Consider the following 26,840-nt stretch of genomic DNA (forward strand, 5'->3'; position numbering starts at 1 on the left):
TTTTTTTAAACCCCCCCCCCCCCCCCACACACACACACACACACATACACACATATCAATGGGATTCAGATTAGGGCTCCATTTTTCTTTTTGAGCCATTCCTTGGCAGATTTGTGAGTGTGCTTCAGATCACTATTGTGTTGTAACATCCATTTCCAGTTCAACTTCAACTTTCAGACAGATCGCCTTTGAAATGATGCTGAATTAATAATCAACTTGATGGCTACAAGCTGCCCAGGTCCAGAAGCAGGAAAACAACGTCAAACCATAATATTTCCCCCACCAGGCTTTACAGTTGGTATGAGGTTTCACTCATACCATTTATTACTATTTACCATAACATTTATGCAGAGCATGTTCGGCCGACCCAAAGCCACACGAAGCAAGCCGATGTAGGCTGATTTCAGCCGACATACAGTTGAAATCAGCCGTACAAGCCTGAAGTGAATAGCCGAACGGCGTTCGGCTCACTTCGCTTCGGGTCGGTTATTCACTCGGCTGCCTACGACATCTTAGTGAATAGACCCCCTAGTCTTTGCCTATATGGCCCATGACAAACTGAAGTCTTCCTAAGGTTCTTTTGGAGAGGAAAAGCACACATGGCAGTCCTCTCATGCAGGTTACATTGGTGACATTTGTTTCTGATTGTAAACGAATATATTTTGACACCAACTGTTCCAGAAATTACCTGCAAATCCTACACTTAAATATTTGGGTTCTTGGAGACTTTTTTTAGCATCCAACAGTCAGCTCTTGTGCTGAATTTGCTGGCCAGGTCTTTAACCTCTTGCCGTCCGCCCGTAGTAAAAAAACGGACGGACGGCACTGCTGCATCTGCGGGCACGCACGGGCAGAAAAGACCCGTCCAATGCGAACACCCGGTACCGGGTGTTTCACATATAGGCGAATCAGTCATTTAAAATCTATGCCACGTGCAGATTATTGTCCTCACAGTGGATTTACAAAATATTGGCAATCTTTTTAAATCTCTCACCAGATTCCAAGGTTTTCACAAATTCTTTCCAAGGGCATGATGATGATATCACACACACCAATAGCAAAGAGAACACCAGACCTTAGATACCTGAGGTCTAACCCTTTCACTGCCACAGACATAAGGGTTATGGCAAAAAAGAACTGTTTGTAGCTGGCCAGCTCAGTAACTCTAACGTCTGTTGCATTTCCTTAGGCTATAAGCTCATGAATTTACAGGTCCCCAACATTATGCAGATTATTGACTAGTTGTGACTACTTGCCACCATGACCTCCCCACAGTTTGCCCTATGTGTGATTGTGCCTGTCAGATCCTCCTCACAGTGTGCCCACAATTTGATCCTCCCACAACCCATGTACAGCAGGTTGTGGAGGGGATCAGGTTGATAGCGCACAGTGGGGAGGATCGGATGTGTAAATGATGGTGAGCAGAGACAGTGTCCATTCCTAACTGAAGGGATTGATAAATAATGAATTACATTTTTACTATCTCTTCTGTTTGTGCATGATCTCAGAAGTGCTCAGTGCTGATCACCTCCATGATAAGTATTAAGTGCCAGGCAGCAGAGGAGAAAGAGATTGAAAACTCTGTGTCCTCAATCTCATCTTCAACTTAAAAGTGAAGCATCAGGGGTCTTGTGTTTGTCTTGGTAAGAATGATTTTAGTGTATTTCCATGGAAAATATATTTTTATCCAGCTTTTTATTCTCTTGGTCCTGTTCTGTAAGAGAATATATGGTTTGGGGGTGTTTTACAAACTTTAAATGCTGTAAGTACAAAATATTGAAACATTATAGAAAAATTAAAAATGGCAAAAATCGAACTGCATGCTAATGGAGTTTCTGACCAGTGGAACCTAATCTGTGGCGCCTTATTCTAATTTCCATGGCTTTAAAGCTGTGGTAAATGTAGGAATGTTTTTTTTTTGTTTTTTTTAAGGTGACAAAAATCTGTATTTGAGTTAAAAGAATGAACGTACCATGTGAGTTTTATGTGTCATTTGTTCAAGTATATTACCTTTATCTCTAGGCACTGTTTGCATGAAGATATATAGGATTATTTACTGAAGAGTGAAGAGTTTGGAAAAGGAAGGATAAGTGAACAATCTAGGACAACATAGCTAAACTGGAAAGTGAGCTGAATTGGAGAATTTTTCCATATCAGCTATGTTATCCTAGATTGTTCTCTTCTCCTGCCTTCTCCGAACTCTTCACCATTTTGTGAATAACCCTGATAATGTTTGCCTGTTCAAATTTGTTGGAAAAGGTCAACAATTTCCATGTGTACTTACTTTTTCACATGGCTGTATAAAGTATATATAGGGCTCAGAGCAATGACACATCTATCCACCTAGCCATTATTATTATTATTAGCTAAATGAGCAACCACATACAGTGTATGTCCCATTATATATGTTTAAAGTAGTATTAAACACTCCTATTTTTTCCCTACTAAAGTATCCAAGATTCTCTTGCAGACACATATCTGCATTAAAAAAGAAAACACAACTTGCCCCCAGTTACTTACATTTCCTTCAGCTTTATTCCCCACCACTTCTTACCTAAACCTCCAGTGGGGAGAGTGCAGACTGTAAAAATCCCAGTCCCATTACCCTATCGCATGCGTGACCAGCATTTAATCAGAGCTAGTCTATCTGTCCACACACTGGAGGAGGTGCTGGAGAATTAGCTGAACATAGTGTTCCAAGCTGCCTGTGTGTTTTTGCGCTGGCACATTAGGTTGCTTTGTCAGGCAGGGGCGTGCTGGTAAGGGTGGCCTCAGAGGACCCGGCAAGGGAACAGAGCCACCCTAAAAATGGAAGCAGAGTTTACTGACTTTTTCAAAGAGATTACAGAGAGATTAAAATAGGGTTTTATTAACACTTTAAGATCTGCTTTACCCCAAATGTATATAATCCATCATCTCAAACCATTGTTGAGTGTGAAGTTTACAACTACCAGACAATGTGATTGATTGTGTTCAGCCAAAATGCTGGGTATGTCCCCTTCTGTAAGTTGTTGCAGCTTGGTGTATAGTTTTCAGTCACGGAAATGTCCATTGGCCCAGTTCCAGAACATAAGCAATCTCCTTAGTGCAGTACACGTAACATCCAACCAGGCACCTATATGGCACTTGATGTCAACATCAGGCTCAGATTAAGTAAAGCTCAATAAAGTAGCAAATATTCTGGTTTTAATAAACTTAACATTTATAATAATGCCTTGTGCAAGACCAATAGCATCTGGTTTTCTTTTAAAACCACTGCTATCTGGGCTCTATAACTATGGCCTTTCGTTGTTCTTCTTTCTTTCTCCCTTTTGGCTAAAATGTATCATCCTTGTGATTAAAGGTGGTTCCTTCATTGAGAAAGTCCCTTCGTTTTTTTCAAAGCTTTAGTTACAATATGCATTTAAAAATATATACCGGTAATCAGTATTAGGTGCTAACAGAGAAGGGTAAATGTCTAAAAAAAAAAAGTGAAGTGGTTTTAGAAAGCATAGCGGAAAGAGCCTAGCTTGGGAGGAGCTGATGTTTCTCCTTCACTGCATACGCTCTCATATACACATTAGGAAACCACATCTACTAGCAAACAACAATGGCAGAAGCCAAGCAAGGAGGTGCAGGGATCTTTGCCAAAAATGTCCAGAAAAGACTTTCACGTGCACAAGAAAAGGTATTGTAAACATTTGTGGTATTCTAGAACTCCGGATAGGTTTAGTTAAATGATGTAGCAGGGAATACATGAAATAGTTATAGGTGAAATGGTTTTAGTGTGTCTTAGTTTTGGCTTTTTAAAAAAATTGCAGTTTGTTTTTGAAACTGTTTGTGGATTGTACAGTTCTACAACAAAACTGGAGAGACTGGGCGGAAAGCAATTCATTGGATCCTGTAATATTATAAGTGCATTTTAGTACATTTTGGAGATATTTGTAAAGTTTCTGCAAATGCATGCACATTCCCTAGGATTTGCTGCACATTTATCAACATTCAACAGCAACAGTCACCCTAATAATAATAATGCTGTGAATGTAATGTTGGGGAAAATTAAATTCTCGGTTAGGTTTCTATTGCCTGGATAGACATTGATGGAAAATCTTTCCAATGGGGACAAGGACAGAAACAAAAAAAACATATTTAGTAAATTCACTTCAGAAAGTAGTAAAACGTCTGATAATTTTCTTATTGATGTGCCTTCATGTTCTAGTGACAACTGTACCCCCAATTGTAGAGGTATCACTGGGACGGGAATTGTGGGAAAAAATCTCACCAAGGGGGTCAAGGACAACAATAAAAACCTAAAAGAAATGTTAATTCTTCCACTCTTTATGTAAATTAGAAAAAAAAATGTTGGCATCTTTAAAATAAAACTTTTTCATTACCCTGTTTGAGCTAAAGTTATGGAAGGTTACTGGGTGCTATAGATTACAGCACATAGTTACCGTATTTCTTAACTGTCTCAATAGTAAACCCAAAAGGGGGCTGATTAAGGACTTGTTCACACCATATAGAGTGCGTTCCAGCACGGTTAGCTGCTGGAACGCACTGAATCAAATCCCGGCCAGCTTCCTGCATTCATGGGTTGGGAGGGGGCATGATGGTGCATTAAAGTCAATGGCATTGCAGCCATGCCCCCTGCCCACAGTGCGATCGCCCGCACCAGAACATGTGGAGAATAAGTGCGTTTCAGCAGCTAACCGCGCTGGAACGCACTGTATATGGTGTGCACAAACCCTAATGGAGATTGGAACAAAGAACAATCTAAGTAAAAGTTCAGCTGTTTCTTGTATTCGGAGATGAAACTTGTTGGCTACTACAGGCTACAACTAAGAGCTTGTTCACACCATGTCCAGAAAAGAACAGTATGTTCCTGGACCAAAAAAGCATCCCAATGTATCCCTATGGTATTTCTGGGCTGTGTTCACACCAGCGCAATCCGTTCCGGTCCAGACAAAAAAAAATACTACTTGTCTCATTTTCTCTGGTCTGGAATGCACTGCATGAAGAATGCATACAAACACATGCATAAATACTGGAACGCACTGGACTGCACCTGTAAATTCAATTTTAAGCCAAAAAAGAATAAAACACGGTAAAAACATGGCAAAACCACTGCATTTGCAGATCTGCTCCAGATCTGGACCGGGCATGGTGTGAAAATAGCTAAAGTTCTTGGTTCATATATCAGCTTTAGTATGCTCAGGTGCAATATGTAAACATAGAAGCAATGCAGGCACTGGGAGTCAATTGTAAAAAAAATGTAAAAAAGTCATATAGTCATATAATAATGGTTTAACTTACAGAAAAGAAAAATGATGCAATAACCAATATAGCGACCCTTTAATACTATTGCTCTGCATTAATGTGCAGTTACTGCAATGCTTGTTAAAGCACCCTTCACGCATTAATACATTGTGGTGCCATTCATTTGAACGTACCTTCAGAAGCAGCTGTGAAACAATTTACTGCAATGTACAATGTAGGGCACTGCAAAAAATGTAGCAGGATTTATATTGTTGTGTGTTACAGCCCATTTAGGGCTGCCTAATGTAATACTCCATTGCATATTGTGGAGCTCTGCATCCTGCTGTAAATAGGCCCGAAAGATAGAGCCACCCAACCTCATATGTCATTGTTTTCTATGACGGTTTGGCAAAACGCTTCTTATGGCTCTCTAGGAGTCCTCCGGCATACTAGAGTTTCACCACTCTACTCACAAAGTAGTCCATCCCTGCTGGATTTTTAGAAATCTATGGTATATTAATGAGAACATCTCAAAGTGGGCAGGAACACAGCTAAAAAAAACTATGGCAGGTAGATCTTACTCCTGGAACTCCCAAAATACAAAAATGTCATCAGGTAACATTGATGATCAGACTCTTTCTCTCTATAATTCTTTTTTTTTTAAGTTTTTTGTTTTACGCATATGGTGTTTTTCATTCTCATGTCTGTTCTAGCAAATGAAGTTCTGCACCTCTTTTCAAGGCCATATCTGATAAACAGAGAACTTGCAGCTGCATGGTATTATTTCGGGGTGGTTAGAACTTCCTGTTCATTATATCAGATAGGAAAGAGCAACAAAGCACGAAGTTTTCTTAATAGCAACATACTGTAGATGTTGCAACCTGACCTTTATTTTAACCCCATGCATGGAACAGAAAGTCAGAAATTAGTAACAATCATTCTGAGCCAGATTGACAATATTTACAGGGTATTTAGAGATCATGCTCTAGGCACATGTGACTGATATGAAGGTTATGCCTGGTTAGTTAACAACCATATCATGTTTCTATAATGCCAAATAAGAAAACAATTAGGTACTCGAGATAGAGGAATGTGAGCTCCACCATTCAAGGCCTGCCGAGAAAGAGGAAATGTCTGTACTCTGCAGAGAGTCTTGTAAATATTGCAGTCCCTCCCCCCTGAAGCTGGATTAGGAAAAAGTGTCTAGAAGAGTCCAGACAAAGGAAACCCAAAAAAATTTAAAATAAACTAGTAATTGAAAGTTTTGGCGATGTAGCCTCTAACCATTTTATGCTAAGCACTAGTCCAAATAAACCTAATGCTAAACCTGCCCTGGATTACTATCACCTCTAGGCACAAAAAATAAATAAATAAAGAGACACTACAGTCAAAACTGGCTGGATGGATACATTAAAGTGTATTTCCACTGTTGCAGTCAAATTTAGGAAAACCCCTCTATATGTTTATATGTTTTTTTTGTGTCCCTATTTACAAAAGCATACTGAAAATAACTTTTTAAAAAATGTCTCACTTTGTAGATGTTTTGTTAAATCAGGCAAGATGGCTGATTCCAGGTTTTTCTTAGCCCTTGCACAGTGGTCTGTTCTTATAGAAAGACTTGGGACTGAAATTTGAGGATTGTGTTTATCTGATAAGCGTCATTAACATGCAATAGGGAGGCCACTACAGACCCCTCGCAGCCCCGCCTAACATTTCAAAGAAATCGGAGCTAGAAGACATTTGACAACCCTTAAAACCCTAACCCAAGTAAAAACCATTTACACTTTAAAGCAACATTAAATCTTCAGGGTTTTTTTTTTTTTTCATTTTTGTATTAATGGGGGGCAGACTTACTATAAAAAACATGTGTATTTGTTGTTTAGTTTTTTTATTTCTCCCACCTGCAGTCACAGCTTGACTGACAGCAGAAGGAGCCTCTGGCTCCTCTGCCCTCAGCAACCTCCCCCGCAACCAGAAAGTTCGGGGAAACTTGTGTATCTTCCCGGTCGCAGCGGAGGAGGCTAGCGGCTGTGGTAAATGTGGAGGGGACGGGGTGTTAGGAGAGTGCTGAGTGTTTTTTGCCTTAATGCACAGAGTGCATTAAGGCAAAGAAAACACCCAGCCTTTAATAATACTTTAAGACTGATTTACTACAAGAGTTGAGAAACTTCACACAATAATTTATGTGAAAAACCGCTTCAATTTTACGGTCATGTGAAAGGAAAATTCCTGATTACTTATTTTGTCTGCAAATGTTTGCATAATTGAAGTAAATATTCACAAACTTTATTGTGTGAAGATTCTCAACTCCTTCAGTGAATTAACCCAATTGCCTCATTTAGGCATTGCTGTAGAGCAACAGTGCACCGTGCTCCTTTATTCTTAATAATAGACATTGAAGATCTTTAAAATACAGCAGTACAAAAATAGAAAAACCAAAACCCCCCCCAACATGGGTGACTTTTATAAGAGTCCGAAGGCATATCATTCCCATCCTCCCAGTCAGGGTGATAGTTAAAGAGGATTTAATAGTAAAAGTGTGGGGATATTATGTTTCAGATGTTCTTGTTGACATGTTGTTTAATTTTTCTATATGATCATTAAGGTTGTATGTCATAAAAATTTCTAATAAAATATGTTTTATTTTAAATGTGTTACGGTGCATGGGTAACCCATTAAATATGAATGGCCTACCATAATGCAAGGCATTTTAACTGTGCTCTGGAAATTTTGGGTACCAGCAGAAAAACATTATAGTTCCGGGATAGGCAAACTCGGTACTCCAGCTGTTGTGGAACTACAAGTCCCATGAGGCATTTCAAGACTGACAGCTACAGACATGACTCCCAGAGGCATGATGGTATTTCACCACAGCTGGAGTGCATAGATATAGATATTTCCTTGTTTTCTATTGTCAATTAACAACTTCTAACAGTCATAATGTATTTGTTTTCACTATTTTACTTTTAGGTCCTTCAAAAATTGGGAAGAACCATAGAAACCAAGGATGAGATGTTTGAGCAATGTGCTTATGAGTTTAACAAGCAGCAGGTAATGAGTAACTGTTAATGACATTGGGTGCTGTTTATCATCAAAGGATGCCCCATTGATGTACCAACAACTGATATTTAAAAACTGGGTGGATGTTGACAGACTGAACCACCTACTAACTTTTTATATTCCTTAGAGGGGAGGTTATGTCTTGTTGCTCATAGCAACCATTTAGAAAGCTTGTTTCATTTTCACCTCTGCACTGCTGAAATCACAAGTGGAAGCTACATGGTTGCTACAGACAGCAATACTGTGTATTTTCTTCTTATTCATAAGCTTCTTAGAGGATCTGCCCTTGAGTTGTCAACGCCACCACACTGGCATGCCAATAGTCAGGAGCCATACTCTCTCTTTCTTTCGTTTATATTATTTACAAAGAATATGCTACTGAGCTGGCTACACACTAAGCAGATTTTGGAGGGTACTTGTTGAATCAATCCAATCAGATGCAGGCACCGTTCAGGTATTTTGACAGCTGGGGGTCTGACTGTCAAAATACAATAGCTACCAACCATTTACTAAAAGGGTTATTAATTAAACTGTTTTTCCTCATTCCTTTAGCACCCATTGCATTTTAGAGGGCAGTACCTCATTTCCTAATTACAACTCTTTTGGCCATTGCAATCCCTTTACTTTTGTCTCTATTTACATTCCTCCATCAAATCTCTCTTTTCCCTCCAACTAATAAATCCCTAAGCACCCGTGGCCGATGGCTACAATGAGTAAGATACAGTTTAAAGAACAACTCCGGGAATATGACAAATTAATCCTTGCAGTGGGGAAACCCCTTGTTTTCATCTAGGGTCTAAAATAAGAAAGATATACACACCTGATCCAATGTCCTGCCTGGCTGCTAAACCAATCTAGACCAGTCCCCTCCACTCTGGGTGTGGAATGTCCCTTGGCGTCCTCTAGTCCAATGCGCTCAATCAGATGTGAGGACATTAGCACTACTTAGACCGCCAGATCCCAGGGGAGAAGGGACTGCGGGGATCAGTCTAGCAGGCAGGCGGGACTGAGGATCGGGTGAGTATATCTTATTTATTTTAGACCCTAGACCAAGCAAGAGGCCCTGTAGAATAAAAAAAATGCTACTTGCAATTTTTTATCTGGCACGGTGTTTGCCCAAATGTTTATCAAACCAGTATTTTTAGGATAAAATACACTAAAATGCACCGAAACAGAATATAATACCCAATTTTTGGGGTTTAGCCGCCGAAACGCTTGTACCTGAACAGCCATCACCGGCTGTTTACATAGATACCAAGAACACGGCTGCAGCTGTGTTCTTGGTATAACAGCTTCAGTGGGAGGACGTACATATACGTGAACCCGCCTGAATTGGTTAATGAGTGATGTAGCCAGTGCTGTCTGTTCTCTGTAGTGCATTTTGTGATTGGTCCCTAAATCAAGGAAAGTAACAAGAATTCTTATTTCAGAATGAAGGTAACAGATTGTACAAAGATTTAAGGACTGTTTTCAGTGCTGTAAAAGGTAAGACATGTAGAAAAACATTCTAAATCCTACAATTTAATAAGAATATGCAGAGATCTCTAACATAGAGAACTATGAAACAAACTAAGGAGTATACTGTTGCTTTTCTGTAAAGTATTCTACGTACAGGGGGAATTTATTAAAACCGGAGCAGACAGAATCCGGAGCAGTTACCCATAGTATCCAATCAGCTTCTCTCTTCAGTTTATTCAGTTAAGCTTTGAAAATGAAAGAGAGAAGCTGATTGGTTGCCATGCACAGCTGTTCCAGATTTTGCCTCCTCCAGTTTTGAGAAATTCCCCTTATGGTGTATACAAGAGCAAAGTGAAGGTACGGAACTGGGTCCCTGAATAAAGAAACAAAAAAACGGTTCTCTATTGAACCTCAAAACAAAATGAGGAAATCAACCTGACATGTCAGATGGAGTAACATTATCAATACCTGTACCTTGATTCCATGTCTTAGAAAGAGCTCACTGGTTGTAGCTAGCTTGTGCATTTGTGATTTGTCATTTTTGATATAAATTTAAATCCTTATCATTTTCTTTCAGCTGTTCTATCTCCGTATATTGGTAAAACCAAGCTATTGACATCTTTTGAAGTCATGCTAGTGCCTAACAGGATGAAGGTGGTTATTTTGACCAGCTGTTGAAGGGGGATCCGGCAGACTAATGAAAGGGGTATAGGACGGGCTGATTAAAGGGGTATAGGACAAGCTGATAAAAGGGGTGTAGGATGGGCAGATGAAAGGGTTACAGGACGAGCTGATGAAAGGGGTATAGGATGGGCAGATAAAGGGGTAAAGGATAGGCTGATAAAGGGTGTATAGGACAGGCTGATAAAAGAGATATAGAATGGGCTGATGTAAGGGGTATAGAACAGGCTGATGAAGGGGGTATAGGACAGATTGATGAAGGGGTATAGGAAGGGCTGATGAAGAAGTATAGGACAGGATAATGAAAGGAGTATAGAACAGGCCGATGAAAGGGGTATAGGATGAGCAGATGAAAGGGGTATAGGACAGGCTGATAAGGGGGTATAGGACAGGCTGATGAAAGGGGTATAGGATGGGCTGATGTAGGGGGTATAGCAAAGGCTGATGAAAGGAGTATATGTTGGGCTGATGAAAGAAGTATAGAACAGGTTGAAGAAGGGGGTATAGGACAGATTGATAAAGGGGTATAGGAAGGGCTGATGACATGGGTATAGCATGGGCTGATGAAGCGGGTATAGGGCAGGTTGATGAAGGGGTATGGGATGGGTTGATGAAGGGGTATGGGACATTTTGAGCAGTCCACTTATGGTCAGTAATTATAAAAATGTATAGAAATGCTGCCCTAGAACCTAAAACTGTACTGGGATCAGAAGTGTGTTGCACCAGCTACACAAACAGCAAGGAGTTTGTGTGTTGTCTGCAACTTCCTCTGCTTTTTCTATGGGTGCTCTGGTTTCCTTCCACTATGTAAAAACAATTGGGAAAGGTGTGCAACTGCCACCTAAACTGCCAGAAAGGAGTGCATGGCTCTGGTGTTTTCCCCTTTCATTGGCCTGTTCTATACTCCTTTCATTCTCCTGTCCTATACTTTTTCATCAGCCCTTCCTATACCCCTTCATCAATCCGTCCTATACCCCCTTCACCAGCCTGTTCAATACCCCTTACATCAACACATTCTATATCTCTTTTATCAGCCTGTCCTATACACCCTTTATCAGCCTATCCTTTACCCCTTTTATCTGCCCATCCTATACCCTATCCTATATGTCATCATCATCGATGAATATGTCAGCACTATTAAATGAGCCGAATACAATGTCAATCTCTGTACAGGTACTTTAACTGCAACCAGGGCAAGAGAAAGTAAGCTACTACTCAGCACAAATGACATGCTGGGTGATATTTGATGAATGTGACTTGTTACAAAGCTCCCCCCTTCACACAAAGTCTCTCCCCTTATAGCAGTCTTGTCATGGGGGCGGAATCGCTGTCCTGCCATGAGATATATATGTGGCAGGTCAATGCACTGGTATTCCTAAAGGGGGGCAGAAATGCCAGTTCTGTGCTTCAGGCTTTTTTGTCATCTGTACAATTTAAAATTGGCCAACAAATGGGTCTATTTTACCTTTTTTCATCTCATTTTAATTTTGTTACAACATACCTTTGCTTGTTTTTACAGCAATGCATGAAAGCTCCAAGAGACTGGCAGAAACACTTCAAGTCATTTACAGAGCAGACTGGGATGGGTATAATGACCTCAAAGCAATAGTAGAGGTAAATATGCACTGGGAGTGGAGACTAAATACACACATTGCAGTTAAAGTACGTATATAGTCACTGTTATGTACTTTTAAAGTAAACCTGTCTCCTTCTGAAAATCCTAGTTGCTGGATGTTATGTTGACTCTCCGCCTGGAATACTGTGATTGAACTGAAGTAAATATGAAGATCAGCAAAGTTAGAAGACATTATATGTGTTCTTGTTCTCTTAAAATCCAGAGGACAGCATAACAGACAGGCAACTTGTATTTTCAGAGGGGAAGCAATGGCATCCTCCATGTTTCTGTCATGATGAGTTTTTTGTTCACATTGCTGTAATGGTTGCATGACATCAATCTTTATGGATGCCTCAGGAAGATTCAATGACTGTTATGGCTAAATGCTTGAAAGAATCCTGCCACAACTGCACATTATTACATCTCTATCAGAGAAACCAAGGACACATGAGATCATTTGAGACAAAGTGCAGATGCTTTCAGTAATTGGAGAGCCACTGATGTTTCTCTAAGCAGATGCTTACTATTTGTCTGAACCTGTCGAGTTATTCAAAGATTAATCTGAAGCAACAAGTGCAATCAGTCACACCAAAGTCAACTTAGTTTACATGAACCTGCATTTTGTATCATCGATTGCAGCCAAATTCAGCAAGTTTTTACAATGCTTCTGGGTAGGTCTACTATCTCTGGTCATAGGATTCTGTGCCATACCATCTCTCTGCTAAGAACTATTTAAAATGACATTAAACCCTCAGATTTTTTAACATAAACCAATACTGTAATGTGTGCCTTACTGTAATCCATGGTAGTTTCCCTTCTCTTTGCTGCTCTTCCTTTTAAATCCGTATCTCTTCTCATGCTTGGGGAGAACTTCCCTTTGCAGCTGAGTGCCTCTTCCTGTAGTGCTGGCTCAGGTTGTGAACCTACACACAGACACCATGTATCCATTTGCAGTCTGCTGCAAAACAGAAGTTCTGCCCAGCATGAGAAGAGATACAGATTTAAAAGGAAGAGCAGCAAAGAGAAGGGAAACAACCATGAATTACAGTAAGGCACACATTACAGTATTGTTTTATGTTAAAAAAATCTGGGGGTTTAATGTTTTAATGTCACTTTAATGTTAACCAAGGAACACTCTGGTAGCATTTTCACAGGCTTAGATACATAACCGCTTTGAAAGGGAAGATACTGATAGCCATATCTAATTAGAGAAAGTGACGGCCAGCTGCACAAACAAGTGCCATGATGAACATTAAGGTAACTGAGCAGTAAGTTATATCCCTTAAGGTTTTTTAACATATTTTATTAAAGATTTTAACATTTTCTAACAAATACAGAAACTTGATTCCCAACAAATCCAGAGACAACATCTGGTAATCATGTATACATTAAACCATTACCAGAGATGAAACCATGGCCGTGTACAGGACAGGACAGATTGAAGAATGTGTCATATCCAACATCAAGGCCTAAGAAAAAGAAAATACAAATACCTGCTTGATGGGTACAAGATATTGGGGACATGGCAAGATAATATAAATTGACTGAAATATTAGATTGCCATACATGGAAGGATTATGTAAAAGTAAAATGGAGATTTAAAAATAAAAAAAGGAACATAAATGATAATAGGTCACCAGTGAGCAGAATATAAACCAGGTAAAGTGTCTATTTGTAGGGCTCTGAGGGAGTTCATAAGCTGGACTTTTGCATACCATTGTTCATAATGAAACAAAAGCATCCGTTGCTCTATTTCACCTCTATGGGAAGTATTTTCAACAAGACTCTCCACCTTCTAAAGAAATAAGTGGTTTGTGTGGTTGTTTTGCATTGCAGCATCAAGATTTTCACAGAGAAACAGCTGTTTAAAGTGGTTTGGCGTGCAATCCAGACTCGCATAAAGCAGCGTCTGGCCATGAGTAAACAGATATGTAGCCATTTAGAACCTCTGCAGAGTTGGTGTTGAAGGCATATCACCGCTGATTGGAAAGAGAGAAAGGTCATGGGGGAGTCCGAGCAAGAACATGGCTTATATAGCTTAGTACCTGCATCTAAAAATTAGCAATCATTGGGCAAGTCTTAAGACAACGTGTTATTTATGTAGGCCTCACAGACAATATTTCAGACACCTGGAGGGAGATGCTCCAAAAGAGAGAGTAGTGTTAGTATCAAGGTTGGAAACAAATGCTCTATGGAGGGTTTTAAATGGAGTCTCCCGCCAGATTTTGTTTATAACTATCTGTCTAATTTTGTTGCACCTTAAAGGAGATCATGAGTAGGAAGGTCTCTATTTCACTTTTTGACATTTTAGTCTCCTCCAAATATTTGTTATAGTGGATTTGAAAGTATGGATAAATTGCATAAATTGAGTCGTTCTTAGCATGCAGGTGATTATCAAGAAAAATCCTTTATGTTTTAACACAAATGTCTTTATATCTCGCTCATTTATTACATTGCTGTTTAAAAGAGTATTTGAAGTGATCATGATTATGTTATGGTCAAGCTAACAATGGTTGAGCATCTCTGCTCCATATTGACAGTAATAAAGAAGGATATCATTAATTGGTATTATTGAACCTAGTATTTTTCTCTGAATATTCACATGACACACTAATCCATCAATACAGAAAAACAATGTCATACAGATCAGGTGTTTACGTTCACATGTTATTTTTTATCAGTAAACCCCAAAATAGAACATATGTCAACTGTGAATAGTTAATTGTACTTGGAATAAGTGCAAGGTTATTTTATTTGCCACATTAATCCATCTCACTGAAATTAATCTGGTCTGCCTTAGGCTTCAGTCTGCAAACCCATAATTATTTATGATAGTCACACTATATATAAGGAAAATATAACTACAAGTGGTGGCATATTAATTTACAACACAATCATTCTTGGTGTGTGTTTTTTGTAATTGCTACAAAATATTGCTGACCACACTTCCCTAGCCATTAAATGGTAATTCCACTTTTCAAGGCAAATTTGGAAAAATGGAATTACCCCCTACAGTGCCGGTGTACTATCCATACTCCGTACACAGTAGCACAGACCTGTACTTTGGAAATGGTGAGCACTGACCACGCTGACCAGTGAGAAGCACTTCTTAGCAAAAAGCGATTCTCATTGATCAGCGCAGTCAGAAGCGCTTCTGAGTGCTCGCCATTTGTGAGCGAAATTCAAAATACAGAGCGCAGGGTATGGATAGTACACCAGCAGAGGGGAAGGAGAATTCATCCAAAGAGGGGGGAGCTTTTGTTTTTTTGTTTTTTTTGGCCATAGATACCCTTTAACATGAAGCTGTCGTGAAGGAAAAAACTAAACTTCTACTTACTATGAATTGGAGGCAAGCCACTTTTGTCAAGCAACCCCAGCACTCTTAAAAAGCATAGCCATAGTCTGTAATGTAAATGCTAATCAGTTGCTGGCTCTAAATCTAGCCCTGAAACTAAACCTTAATCTAATCACTAGCACAAGTTTAAACCCTAAAAGAACTTACTAACCAAGTTCCTGATGTATAGTATCTGCCTCAGATACTAGTTCAGTGCTGAAATCTTGGCACCAAAAACTAGTGATCAATACCAGTGACATTGTCAATATGAGTGAGAATGTGAGAGACATTTTATTTATGAGTTATAATTCCAGAAAAGCTGCTAACTTTAGACAGTTTTATCATAGAAAAATATGATATACAGTATCAAACTGAACAAAAAAAATGACACTTTTATTTTTGTAGAAAATTTACGGTAAAAGCAAAAACAATATTAATCACACAAGGTGCAGGCGTTGCTGTCAGGCGGGGCCGCATTGATCACTAGACTGACTGAACAGAAACCAAATCTTTGAAAGCAGTTTGAACATTTAAGCATGTAGCTGTATTGTAACTGCATATTTAGCTGTTTGCATGGAGTTTAGCTTTAATACTTCCTTTTTACTTATTATCAGTTTATCAAGTGGGATTCTTATCAGATGTGGTGAATTATCATTTGTTGTGGCAAAGCTTTTTTATCTAGCTTGTTTCATTTGCTGCTATCATTTTTGCTTGCAGAATAATGACCTTCTGTGGAGTGATTATGAAGAGAAGTTATTTGACCAGGCTGTGCATACCATGGAGAATTACCTGTCACAGTTCCCTGAAATGAAGGTATCATTAACATTTGTTATTTATTTTAAACTGTGCATCTAGGGATAGAAGGCTCTAATTTTGCAGTATACCATCAATGCAAAATATATACTGTACTTGCATCTTCTTTTACAACTCCATTTTGAAAGATGTATACTTATAGATCTATACCAATATTTACTTTATATGAAGAAAATTACAGGTACAGACTTTTTCTACATATACTTAGCTACCATCTATGGAAAAAAGCCATCATGTAACTAGCTTACTTTCCATGATAGATAGATAGATAGATAGATAGATAGATAGATAGATAGATAGATAGATAGATAGATAGATAGATAGATAGATAGATAGATAGATAGATAGATAGAAAGATAGATAATAGGTAGACATACCCATTTGTATCTAATAATTCTATACACTTCAAATAGATGTGCAGACTAACGATGCAGTGTGACGTGTGCGGGTCCATGTGTTAGGACCAACTTCACTGCTGCATTGTTGAAAAGCCATGCACTCTTCATTTTACTTGCTTCTAGCTTATATGTATTTTACATGCTTGGCCAATGGAAAGTATTAGACATTTCCTGAAATTTGGAGAGTAAACTGCAGAATGCATTTTGCTAAACTGCAACCCGTAGGAAATCATGTCTGAAAGTTGTACTCGTGAATACAATGGTACACACTATTCCTTAATGTTCCTGTGCAGTTATCTTTCTTAACAGAATTCAGGCAAACCAAAATAGACAAAATGCACCTTAAGGTGGCCATACACGCAGGACAGGATTTACCCTCCCTGCCGCCCAAGGTTGCCGGGTTCGGCAATGTGCCCCGCCGAGGAGAATGCCAACCAGATAGCGGGGGTGGCAGGGTTGGTTTGAATTTTTTTTGTTTTTTGTTTCTTTCTTTTTTACTTTTTTATCACTTTTTAATTTTTTTAATTAATTTTTTTACTTTTTAAATTTTTATTTATCTTGTCATCTTTTACTTTTTTTATTGATTTATAATGTTTTATCTTATTATTTTTTATTTATAATTGCAATTGGAGGTGACAGGTTCTATTTTTTGAACCTGTCACCTCCAATACAGGAGTTCTAGCACAGCACTCTGCTTGAACTCCTGTGACACCTGAGAGGGGAAGAGCACAGCTCTCCCCTCTCACTGTCTACAAGGAGTGGCAGGGGTATTTTTAACCCTGCCATAAATTACAGCCCGGCGCCCGGAACTCCATGTTCCAGGCGCCGGGTGACTTCAAACCTGTGCCGCCCAGAGGCCGGGCCTCTGTGGCCTTGTCGGGATTCCGGCCCTGCATACAAGTATTGAAATGATTGTTCAATCACAGTTGCTTCTTATAAATATCAAGAAGTACGCAGTCTTTCAATCATATTTTAGCTATAGAATTGAAATAGGCACAATCAGTTGATACTGTCAAGCTTTGAAGACAGATGCGTACTTAATCCCCAATTCCCAGGCCTCATACCAGCTTTATATAGAGACCTCTACCTCACTCATGGAGCCACTAAGCATCCATATATGTTAAAATGAAAAGGAGATCTATATGGTGTGTTGGACAGTACAGAATTGGATTGGATATGACTAAATGTTGTCAAACGTTACACCAACTATAGCTTTGGAATTTTTGTAATAAAATATTTAAGCAATGGCATCTAAGTCCAGATAGGATTGCAAAATCCACTTAAACCGCTCTTCCCTATGTTTTAGAGCCGTGTTTCTCAAGTGGTGGGTCGTGACCCAAAAGTGGGTCGGGACCCCATGTTCAGTGAGTCGCTGCGTGCCTTCCATTGCACTAGCTGAGAGGCTTCCCTCATAGCATAGTACTGCCAGTTCTCGTGCGAGTAACATTCAAAATATGCTGCCTGGCGTTGAGTGTCAACTTGAGATGGGGTAGGCAGGGAGTATAGCCACGAGGGAGCTCCATCCTTACGTGCGTTGCTTACAGCTCCCTTGCGTGACCGGAGTGACGTCACATTCTGGCTCCCAACACTTCTACAGGGAGTGCAAGGTAGCTGTACAAGCAATGCACATATGGATGAAGCTTCATCACAACACAGCAGCCCACACTGGACACCTAAAATGTTTTTGGAATGTGTGTGTGTTTGTGTGAGAATGCCTGTGAGTGTATGAGATTGTGTCTGTGGTTGTGTGTGTCCGTCAGTGTTTTAATCGCAAACTACCATGCAATTGCACCTACTGTTTATCCTGGTAGGGAGGTGAGTTGCTTTGCCATTCATTTGAATGGCACCCCAAACACACCTTCCTCCCACAGTTTGATCGGAACAAGCGGTACCGCAATGCCGTGTGTGCCAGTGTGGTGCGACTTGGGTGGCGACTTAATCACCAAGGACAAATGTGGGTCCTGAGGTTATACAGGTTGAGAACCACTGCTTTTGTGCCTCCCCAGGTACTTTGTTCCACATCTGGTGGGAATGCCCCAAGTCCTAAAAACTATGGATTCCAGTTTACAGTCTTCTCAGGTCACTTTTACTTTGTAATCTGAAACAGAATCCATGGGAAGCTTTCCTAAACAAACAACCCCTATTTCAAACTAAATCCAAAGCCAAACTTGCTACTGCCATCTTTTTAGCAACCCAATAAACAAAAGCTAGGTTGTTGAGCCAGCCTACCATCATCTTTTAAGGGGTCATACATAGGGTGATACTTATCATTGACTTGCAGCCATTTTAAATGACATGATTTCTAAAAATCTGGCAACCTTGGATTTATTATTTACGCATCAAGGACTTCAACTAAAACATACTAAGTATCTAAGGTAATTTGTCCAATTCTCTCAAGGGGGCACGGTTTACTCCCATTTCCTTTCCCTCCCTTCCCATTTTTGTCTCACACTAATTGCTTAATTTTGAACATTTCCATCACTACCTAGGATTGCCACCTGTCCAGGATTCACCTGGACAGTCCGGGTTTTGACTACTGTGTCTGGGTTTCATGGCAACAGAAACCCGGTCACACGATGTCAGGCAGACAGGAGCACCCAAAATTAGGATAGGGGCTCCTAGTCTCAATGGTGATATTTACATATGAATGGGTGGCACTATTACATATGAATAAGCCGCGCGTCGCTAGAGTGTTCGGGTTTCGCTTGAAGAAAAGGTGGCAACCCTATCACTACCCCATATGAAATTAGTGTCTGTGTGATTTTGACATTTTCCTAATGGTGTCATTATCTTAGAACTTGTTCTATGCCACAGTGTTTCACTTTTGAACTGATTGGCAAGGATGCATTGTACTTTGACCACATGCAGTACATGTATACCTTTTATATTGGAAATGTATTCCTCTAACTTGTTTGTTTGTCCACTTTATCTTATCTGAATCTGAAAAGATTTTAGCTGTGTTTTCATTGGACTTTATTTTTACAAAATCAGAAAAATATTGTTTAAAGTTTCGAACTTTAGACTGTTGAAAATAATATCATTATATTGTATATTCAGGATCACACAGACATCAATGCACAAATCTTTCAAAGAGGAAAACAAAAAGGTGATACATGGTGTGCAGCAACTTCACATCACATTCTTTGTGTGTTAACCACAGTATTGTCACTGCATTAAATTAGTCTTATTGAGTTTACATGCTTAGTACACATTTGTGATGACAGCAACATAGACTGACCTAAGGGTGATGTAGGTGTGAACACATCCTCAGCACACTCACATTTGCACCACATCAGTATGTACAGAATAGGCATAGCTCAAATATATTAGTTGTAGTTATACCTAAATTTCATATATATTTTCTGTAGAATCTCAGTGGCCATACTAGTAGGACTGCATGTTTGCCAACATTCCCAAGTGAAGATTAAATTGGGGTTAGTACACTGTGCCCTAAATCAACCCAAGTAGTACTAGATACAACATCTATTGTACCGTTAAGCATCATGCGAAGTAGAAGCTCTATGTTGGTTTTTTTTTAGTTGTTTCTCTGCAAATGATTGGGTGTTTGAAATGAACACAGGCTCATATTTTGAAACAGCAACATAACATACTATATAACATACATACCATGTGTTGTGGTGCACTGCGATTTTAATAAAAAGGCTAATGCATGTTTTGTTCTCCATTGTGGTTCATTGGAAGCCCATTCATAATGAATTGACTACCTTAATTCATTACACAAAATGCAACAATGGATCACTTTAGTGTGAATAACCCCTGATGGAAATTCAGCTCAATAAAAACCTCGGCCCCTCAACCTGAGACAACAGGTGCATTGGTAAAAGTGAAATGAACAGTGCATGTTTGTGTATGTTCTACATTCTAACTATATTATGTCATATTCTAGGAGAGGATAGCAAAGAGAGGGAGAAAACTGGTGGATTATGACAGTGCAAGACACCACTTAGAAGCTCTACAAAACGCAAAGAAGAAAGATGAGGCCAAAATCACAAAGGTAAATGTAAACCTGACCAATCTACAATCATATCTTTCATGGAGCTGAAACAAAACCAAAGTTCTTAGACTTTAGATTTTGTCCTATAGCAAATTGTATTTAACCAGCTCAATGCATGTCAAAATATTCCTATGTTCATTTAAAACCTTCAAATAAAAATTGCAGTTAGTAAAAAATTATTTTATTCTGACAATTTACTACAAGTTCAGTTTTGTTTGAGATTAAATATAAAATACGCAAACAAAGACTAACCCTGTATCGGAGTGGCTACATGCTGCTTGATTTAAATGATCTGAGTAAGGTCTTGTTCACACCATCTGCATTCGGGCTGTACTGGCTTTTTTTTCAAGCGCAGCCAAACACAAGACAAGCAAATCTGCCTTGTCAAGGATGGTGACAGTTCACACCACTGCGTTCCGGTGGTATGCACTTAAGAAAAGCATGGCATCCAGTACTTTTTTTTAAGCACACCACAGTGAGACACAGCACAACTGCAGCACACTGTGGTGAGCCCATAGAACTGAATGCAATGTCACTTGTGACATTTCAGTAAATGTTTTAACAAAAAAAATGCAGCTTGATCTAGTGCATTGGCACTGTCTGGGCACACGCACACCAGCAGCCGTGCAGTATACCAAAGCCAGCAGCATTAAAACATGAGAAAACCCAACAAACGTATAATGCAGAGTTGACCATTTAAGTAATTTATATTATCAAAATGTACACAAACACTGACTATACACTAAAAATTATTTTTTTAAAGAAATTCTAGTTGTAGTTGTGGATCTAAGTGCAGTATACCTATCATTCCTCATTATTTAAGAGACTTTTCTCTTAAATAATCCCATACAGTAACATATATAGTGAAAATTCAAAACGCCAGAATAAATAACCAAATAAGAAATTTTGTTTAACCACTCATTACGTAATTTGATGTCTTCTTTTATCAGGCAGAAGAAGAATTTAATAAATCTCAGATGATCTTTGAAGATTTAAACAAAGAACTAAGGGAGGAGTTGCCAGTTTTATATAACAGGTAAACTGCAGTACATTGTGGCCAGGGAATTCAGGGTGCTAAGCATGGGTGCCGGTGTCCCTATTATTGCCATGAAAGTTAATGCCCTTGGCACTTCTTGGAGAATGACTGCACAAGGGGCTGAACAATATACCGTATATACTCGAGTATAAGCCGTCCCGAATATAAGAAATTTTTTTATTAGTGGGATTCTAAATCATGGCAGCAGAGATCAGTGTGTTACATGGGATGCACCGATACTTTTCAGATACCAGTGCCGATACTTGGCATTTTCATGAGCACTATCAGGGTTGCAGCGGTTGCAGCTGGGACCTGGCTCTGTCGCTCCACCACTGTCCTATCATTAGTCTGTAATGTTTTAGAAAAACTGTCACATGGCAATAAACAAAACTGTATCAGTACTTGTACTTGTAAGTACTTGGGCAAGTATCAGTACTTGTACTTGCAAAAATGGTATTGGTGCATCCCTTATATATGTATTTATAAAAACAAAATTTATACATTAAAACAGAGATGTACAAATCCCAGGAGCTCTGTGTGCTCCTTACAAATGACAGTGTCACGTACCTTAGGGGAGTCTGAGATGTCGAGGGCGGCCTCTCTCACTTCTCTGGTCTTGGGGCTCCTGAATGGGTACAGGAGCACCGGGGCACAGAGGGGCAGGAGTGCCAGTAGTAGCTGAATCCTATGAGCAGGAGCAGCAGACAAGAATAGCAGGGTAGTCAGGACAGGCCAAGGTCATCAACGTGCAGACAGCGTGGTACAGAGGATGAGGCAGGAGGATTGTCTGGAACAAGCCGAGGGTCAATCACTGGAGAGAAGCAGAAAGGTCAAAGCCAAGCCGGGTCAAGATAACAGGAACACTTCAGGAGCAGGATACAGGAACACAGGGAAGCTGACGATCTGACAGCAAAAAAGGTTTGTTAGTCACAGCCTTATATAGCCCAGAGGGCGCCAAAAACTCAAACAACACGTCGGCGCGCGAACGCACACGTTTACGCAGAGACGCTGCACCTGATACAACTCTATTAGCTGCACCATGCGCAAACGGCGATGAAAGAATCCTGGCTCTGGCTTCCTGACAGACAGCTGCCTCCTAAATTTTGACTTTTTCTCTAGTCTACTCTTGGAGCTCGAAAAGTATCTGTACTTGTACTTGTACCGAGTGGACATGTGCACTGCCAAAAAATTTGTTTAGTTTCGTTTCGTTTTAAATTCGGACTTGTGTTATTTCGTTTTTCGGGATTCGGGTGTGAAAGTCAATTCGGATTCGGAATTCGGATTCGGACGAACTTCGGTAGCGGTAGTTCGTTCGAACGTTCGTTTCTTATTCGTTTTGTTCATTCGTTCGTTCGTTTGCAGAAAAGTGACATTTGAGGGGGAAAAAATGTTTTTCTCCTCAAATGTCTTTGCTGCAACGAACGAAACGAATAAGAAACGAAAACGAAACGAACGTTCGAACGAACTACCGCTACCGAATTTCGGAAACGGAAATTCGGATTCGTTTGCATTCGTTATATCTGTAATTCGGAATTCGGATACATCCGAATGTCCGAATTTCCGAAAATTTGTACGAATTTCGATTTGGAACGAAACGAATCGCATATGTCTAGTACTACCGAGTACGGTACATCGAATTGCTGCATCCCTAGTTACAACCCTATACTAATTGATAGATTAGCATCCAGTTAAATAGCTTTGAAATGCCCCAAAAAATGCATAAACTGAACTTGCTCTGTGCCCATGTAAAGCAATATGAAATAACAGCGTAAGGTTTTGCTACTACATGTAAGAAAATAGGCATCTCACGGGTCAGCCCCTATCCTTGTAACTGTCCGAACATGTAGAGCTAGTGAAACTCTTTTGGAACCTCTTTTGGTGGGTGTAACATATGTGTGGGACAGAGAGCTTCCAATCATCGGCACTCTCTTCTGTTAAAGATGTAGTCCAGCTTCCAAGACAAAAGAGGAGGGATGATGACTGGCAAGCATGGGTTTGCTTTGCAGAACCCAACAGGTGGACACTGCACCTGCAGGATGTTTAGCCTCCCAATAGAACTGCCATTGCTTCATTGGGTTCTCCTAGCGGCATGTCTGTCCACACCACACTCCAGAATGAAAGAAAATGGTTTATATAGCCCTTTGTCGACAATTTATTCATGTATGAATCATAATTTCAATTGCCCCCCTCCCGTAGTGCCCAAAAGCACATACTTGTACTCTTTTGCTGGTGCCTGCTGTCGCTTGCTCAGCATAAGATGCCAGAAAATTAAATCTTAATCTACACTCCCACAACATGTTTCATGTTTGGAGACAACATCCTCGCACCAGTAACATACATATCTTGCACCCCCAGTAAATAACCATTGTGTTGGCAGTTTTGTGTAATTCATCAATTGATCCTTCAAGGGACATTAAAGGATAAAACAAATTCCCTCCCCCCAATGTTAATGTAAGCACTTACCTTAAATGATATCTCTTAATCCCATCTTCTTTCCTGTCCTTTTCAGCCTTCTCTCCAGTGCTGCGGCGAATCTCAGATCCAGCGCTGACTTTTCTGTGCTTGCTGGCACTTCCTGTCCCACGGTGTCTGCATGCAGGTGCACGCCGTCCATAGACCTACCTTGTGTCTCTCCTCGTCTCCCGGCCGAAAATCTGAACTGCGCATGCGCCCGCCCCAAGATGCTTTGTGGCCCCCGAGATTTTTCAGATTTTCGGACAGGAGTGCGCGGGGAAGGCACAGGTAAGTATTGACCCTTTTTAAAGCGTTTAAAAAAAAAGAAAAGTTTTTGCATATATCTACTGCTTGCTAGGTTTAATAACACTTTCAGTCTTCATGTGTGCAACCTAAACTTAGCAGTCCTTAGATGTCATAGCAGTATTAGTTTTTTTTCCTCTTTCTATATTTTAACTTGATACTGCCAGTAACACACTTCCTCTTCTAGGGTGACAAAGCTCATTCACTGTGCTGTCACTCTAGGCTGCTCACTCCTGCTCTGAAATACAGAACACCTCCCTTTCTCATCATCTCCATAACATAAGGGGAAGGTGTTGTAGTCAACATGGGGAGAATTAGGCAAGAAGATCTCAATGCAGCATTGGAAGAGTGTACAGGACATTAGGAGCTCCATGCATTTCCGGCATGATCAACAGGTATTTTCCTGCAGCTTTGTTAAAGAAGCAATACATGTATACATATATAGTTTTACTGTACAAACTTGGAACAAAGCATACCAAAGTTATTTGCAAATGAGAAAAAATGTTTTTGTTTTTAATTTCTTGCAAACTTTGCTTCACTTTAACTCTGTCAAAAAAAGAAAAAACCCCACTTCATTTAACTTTTTGCATTTAGCTAAACTACTGCTGACATCTAGTGGTTAAAAAAGCAATGACATTTAGTAAAACAGTATTTATTTGTTTAAAGTTTTATCAGTTAGGGATGTTCAGATACCAAGTACAATACTCGGTACATGTACAGATACTTTTCCAGCTCCAAGACTAAACTAGAGAAAAATCCAAAAGTTAGGAGGCAGCTGTCATTTGTATGGTGCATACGGAGCTCCTGGGATTTGTACATCTCTGTTTTAATGTATCATTTTTTAAATAAACATATATAAGGGATGCACCGATACCATTTTTCCAAGTACAAGTACTGATACTTGTCCAAGTACTCACAGATACAAGTACTGATACATTTTTGTTTATTGCCATGTGACAGTTTTTCTAAAACAATACAGACTAATGATAGGACAGGGGTGGAGCGCCAGAGCCAGGTCCCAGGTGCAATCGCTGCAACCCTGGTAGTTCTCGTAAAAATGCCAAGTATCGGCACTGGTATCTGAACTGGTATCGGGACATCCCTATTATCAGTTGTTAATATTTATATTTGTTATTATGAATATACTTCCCAAATGGCACAATTTCTATTAACTAGAAAGTTTTGTTTTTTTAAATCACCTTTTTTTTACTGTGATATCCACCACAGCTGTACTCCTCCTCCTGCATACTCCTGTGCACTGACACATTACCCTTTGCTTATTGTAATATAGCCACAATGATTTGCAAATGACAGCAACAATTGTGACTGAGAGTACATCATAAAAATGTTTGTGCATTAGGGTTGAGCTGCTTGTTTGGTATAGGTTACAGCTACAGAGCATCTGTCATGTTCATCCTAAAAGTAAAACGAAAGGCTTCTGTACAACAGTCTAAATATGTACCAAATGCAGTTACTATGTGATGTGCAGGCTTCACAAAGTTTAAAAAAAACAACAACAAAACAAAAAACTCACATGCCCTCCCTCCCAGACACTGCCCTCCCTCCCAGAGCCATTGCTGTTATTCCAGAAAGCAGAGGGTAGAGCTAGGCGTATCCAGGTGCTGATTAACAAAGCTACAGGCTTGTGAATCAGCAGTGCTGATAGTCAGGCCTCTGGAACGTTTTTTCATTCTACTGTAATGCAAATAGGCAAATTCTCTATGAAAGTGGCAACTCTTCTCTGAATTTAGGAGCAGTGTAGCATTGTTGCCACCCCATCACAGGAAGCTGCCTGAGGTGGACTTCACTGGCAGACTTAATAGGTATTTGTGGGACTTTGCAGGGGGAGTAAGAGAAAACTGTAAGCACAGATGCACCTATAATGAAGTGCTTCAGCACACGTTTAGAAGGCCATAGTTCTACTGTAATGCCTTTTTTCTTTTCATCTTATTGTAGTCGGGTTGGATGCTATGTGACCATTTTCCAGAACATATCCAACTTAAGGGATGTCTTCTATCAGGAGATGAGTAAGGTAAAGATATTGGTTCCAGAGATTATTGTATGTGAATCCAGTGCAGTATGTGTGGAATAGTTTTCTATTAATGCATGAAGGTAGACCGTATAACATGAGAAAAGTCAAGAAGTGTCTAAAACTATTGCTCTTGTTTACCCGCTGTTATCTTGTTGTCAATTATTTGTAGGCAACTTTTTGAAATTAACATATTTAAAGCCAAAACTTTTTTTTTTTTTTTTTTATAGCGTAGGGAATTGTTAAAACCCCTGTATTTTTATTTTCATTTATCTGTGTAAGGTTTGGGAGCTTTCAATGTATTTATTGTACAAGAGACACAACTGAAAGTCAGCAGAAATCTCTCCAAAGTTTGGGGAAGTCTCTTCCTAGAGAGTAATAAGTGATCCCATAAGAAGATTTCCTCTTT

General features: G+C 39.6%; 1 protein-coding gene across 1 annotated transcript in view; it reads left to right on the forward strand.

Moving 5' to 3' along the window:
* Positions 1-3,587: 3,587 nt before the first annotated feature.
* BIN2 (bridging integrator 2) overlaps positions 3,588-26,840 on the forward strand; it is a 30,583-nt gene continuing 7,330 nt past the window's right edge. Inside the window, exons 1-8 of the mRNA XM_018570953.1 lie at positions 3,588-3,667; positions 8,206-8,286; positions 9,726-9,780; positions 11,954-12,048; positions 16,101-16,196; positions 20,502-20,609; positions 21,560-21,645; positions 26,359-26,434. Of these exons, the coding sequence (XP_018426455.1) occupies positions 3,590-3,667; positions 8,206-8,286; positions 9,726-9,780; positions 11,954-12,048; positions 16,101-16,196; positions 20,502-20,609; positions 21,560-21,645; positions 26,359-26,434 (675 nt within the window). The 5' untranslated portion in view covers positions 3,588-3,589. The remainder of the gene's footprint in view (positions 3,668-8,205; positions 8,287-9,725; positions 9,781-11,953; positions 12,049-16,100; positions 16,197-20,501; positions 20,610-21,559; positions 21,646-26,358; positions 26,435-26,840) is intronic.

Source organism: Nanorana parkeri, unplaced genomic scaffold (assembly GCF_000935625.1).
Source record: "Nanorana parkeri isolate BGI_ZX_2015 unplaced genomic scaffold, ASM93562v1 scaffold1638, whole genome shotgun sequence".
Classification (NCBI taxonomy): domain Eukaryota; kingdom Metazoa; phylum Chordata; class Amphibia; order Anura; family Dicroglossidae; genus Nanorana; species Nanorana parkeri.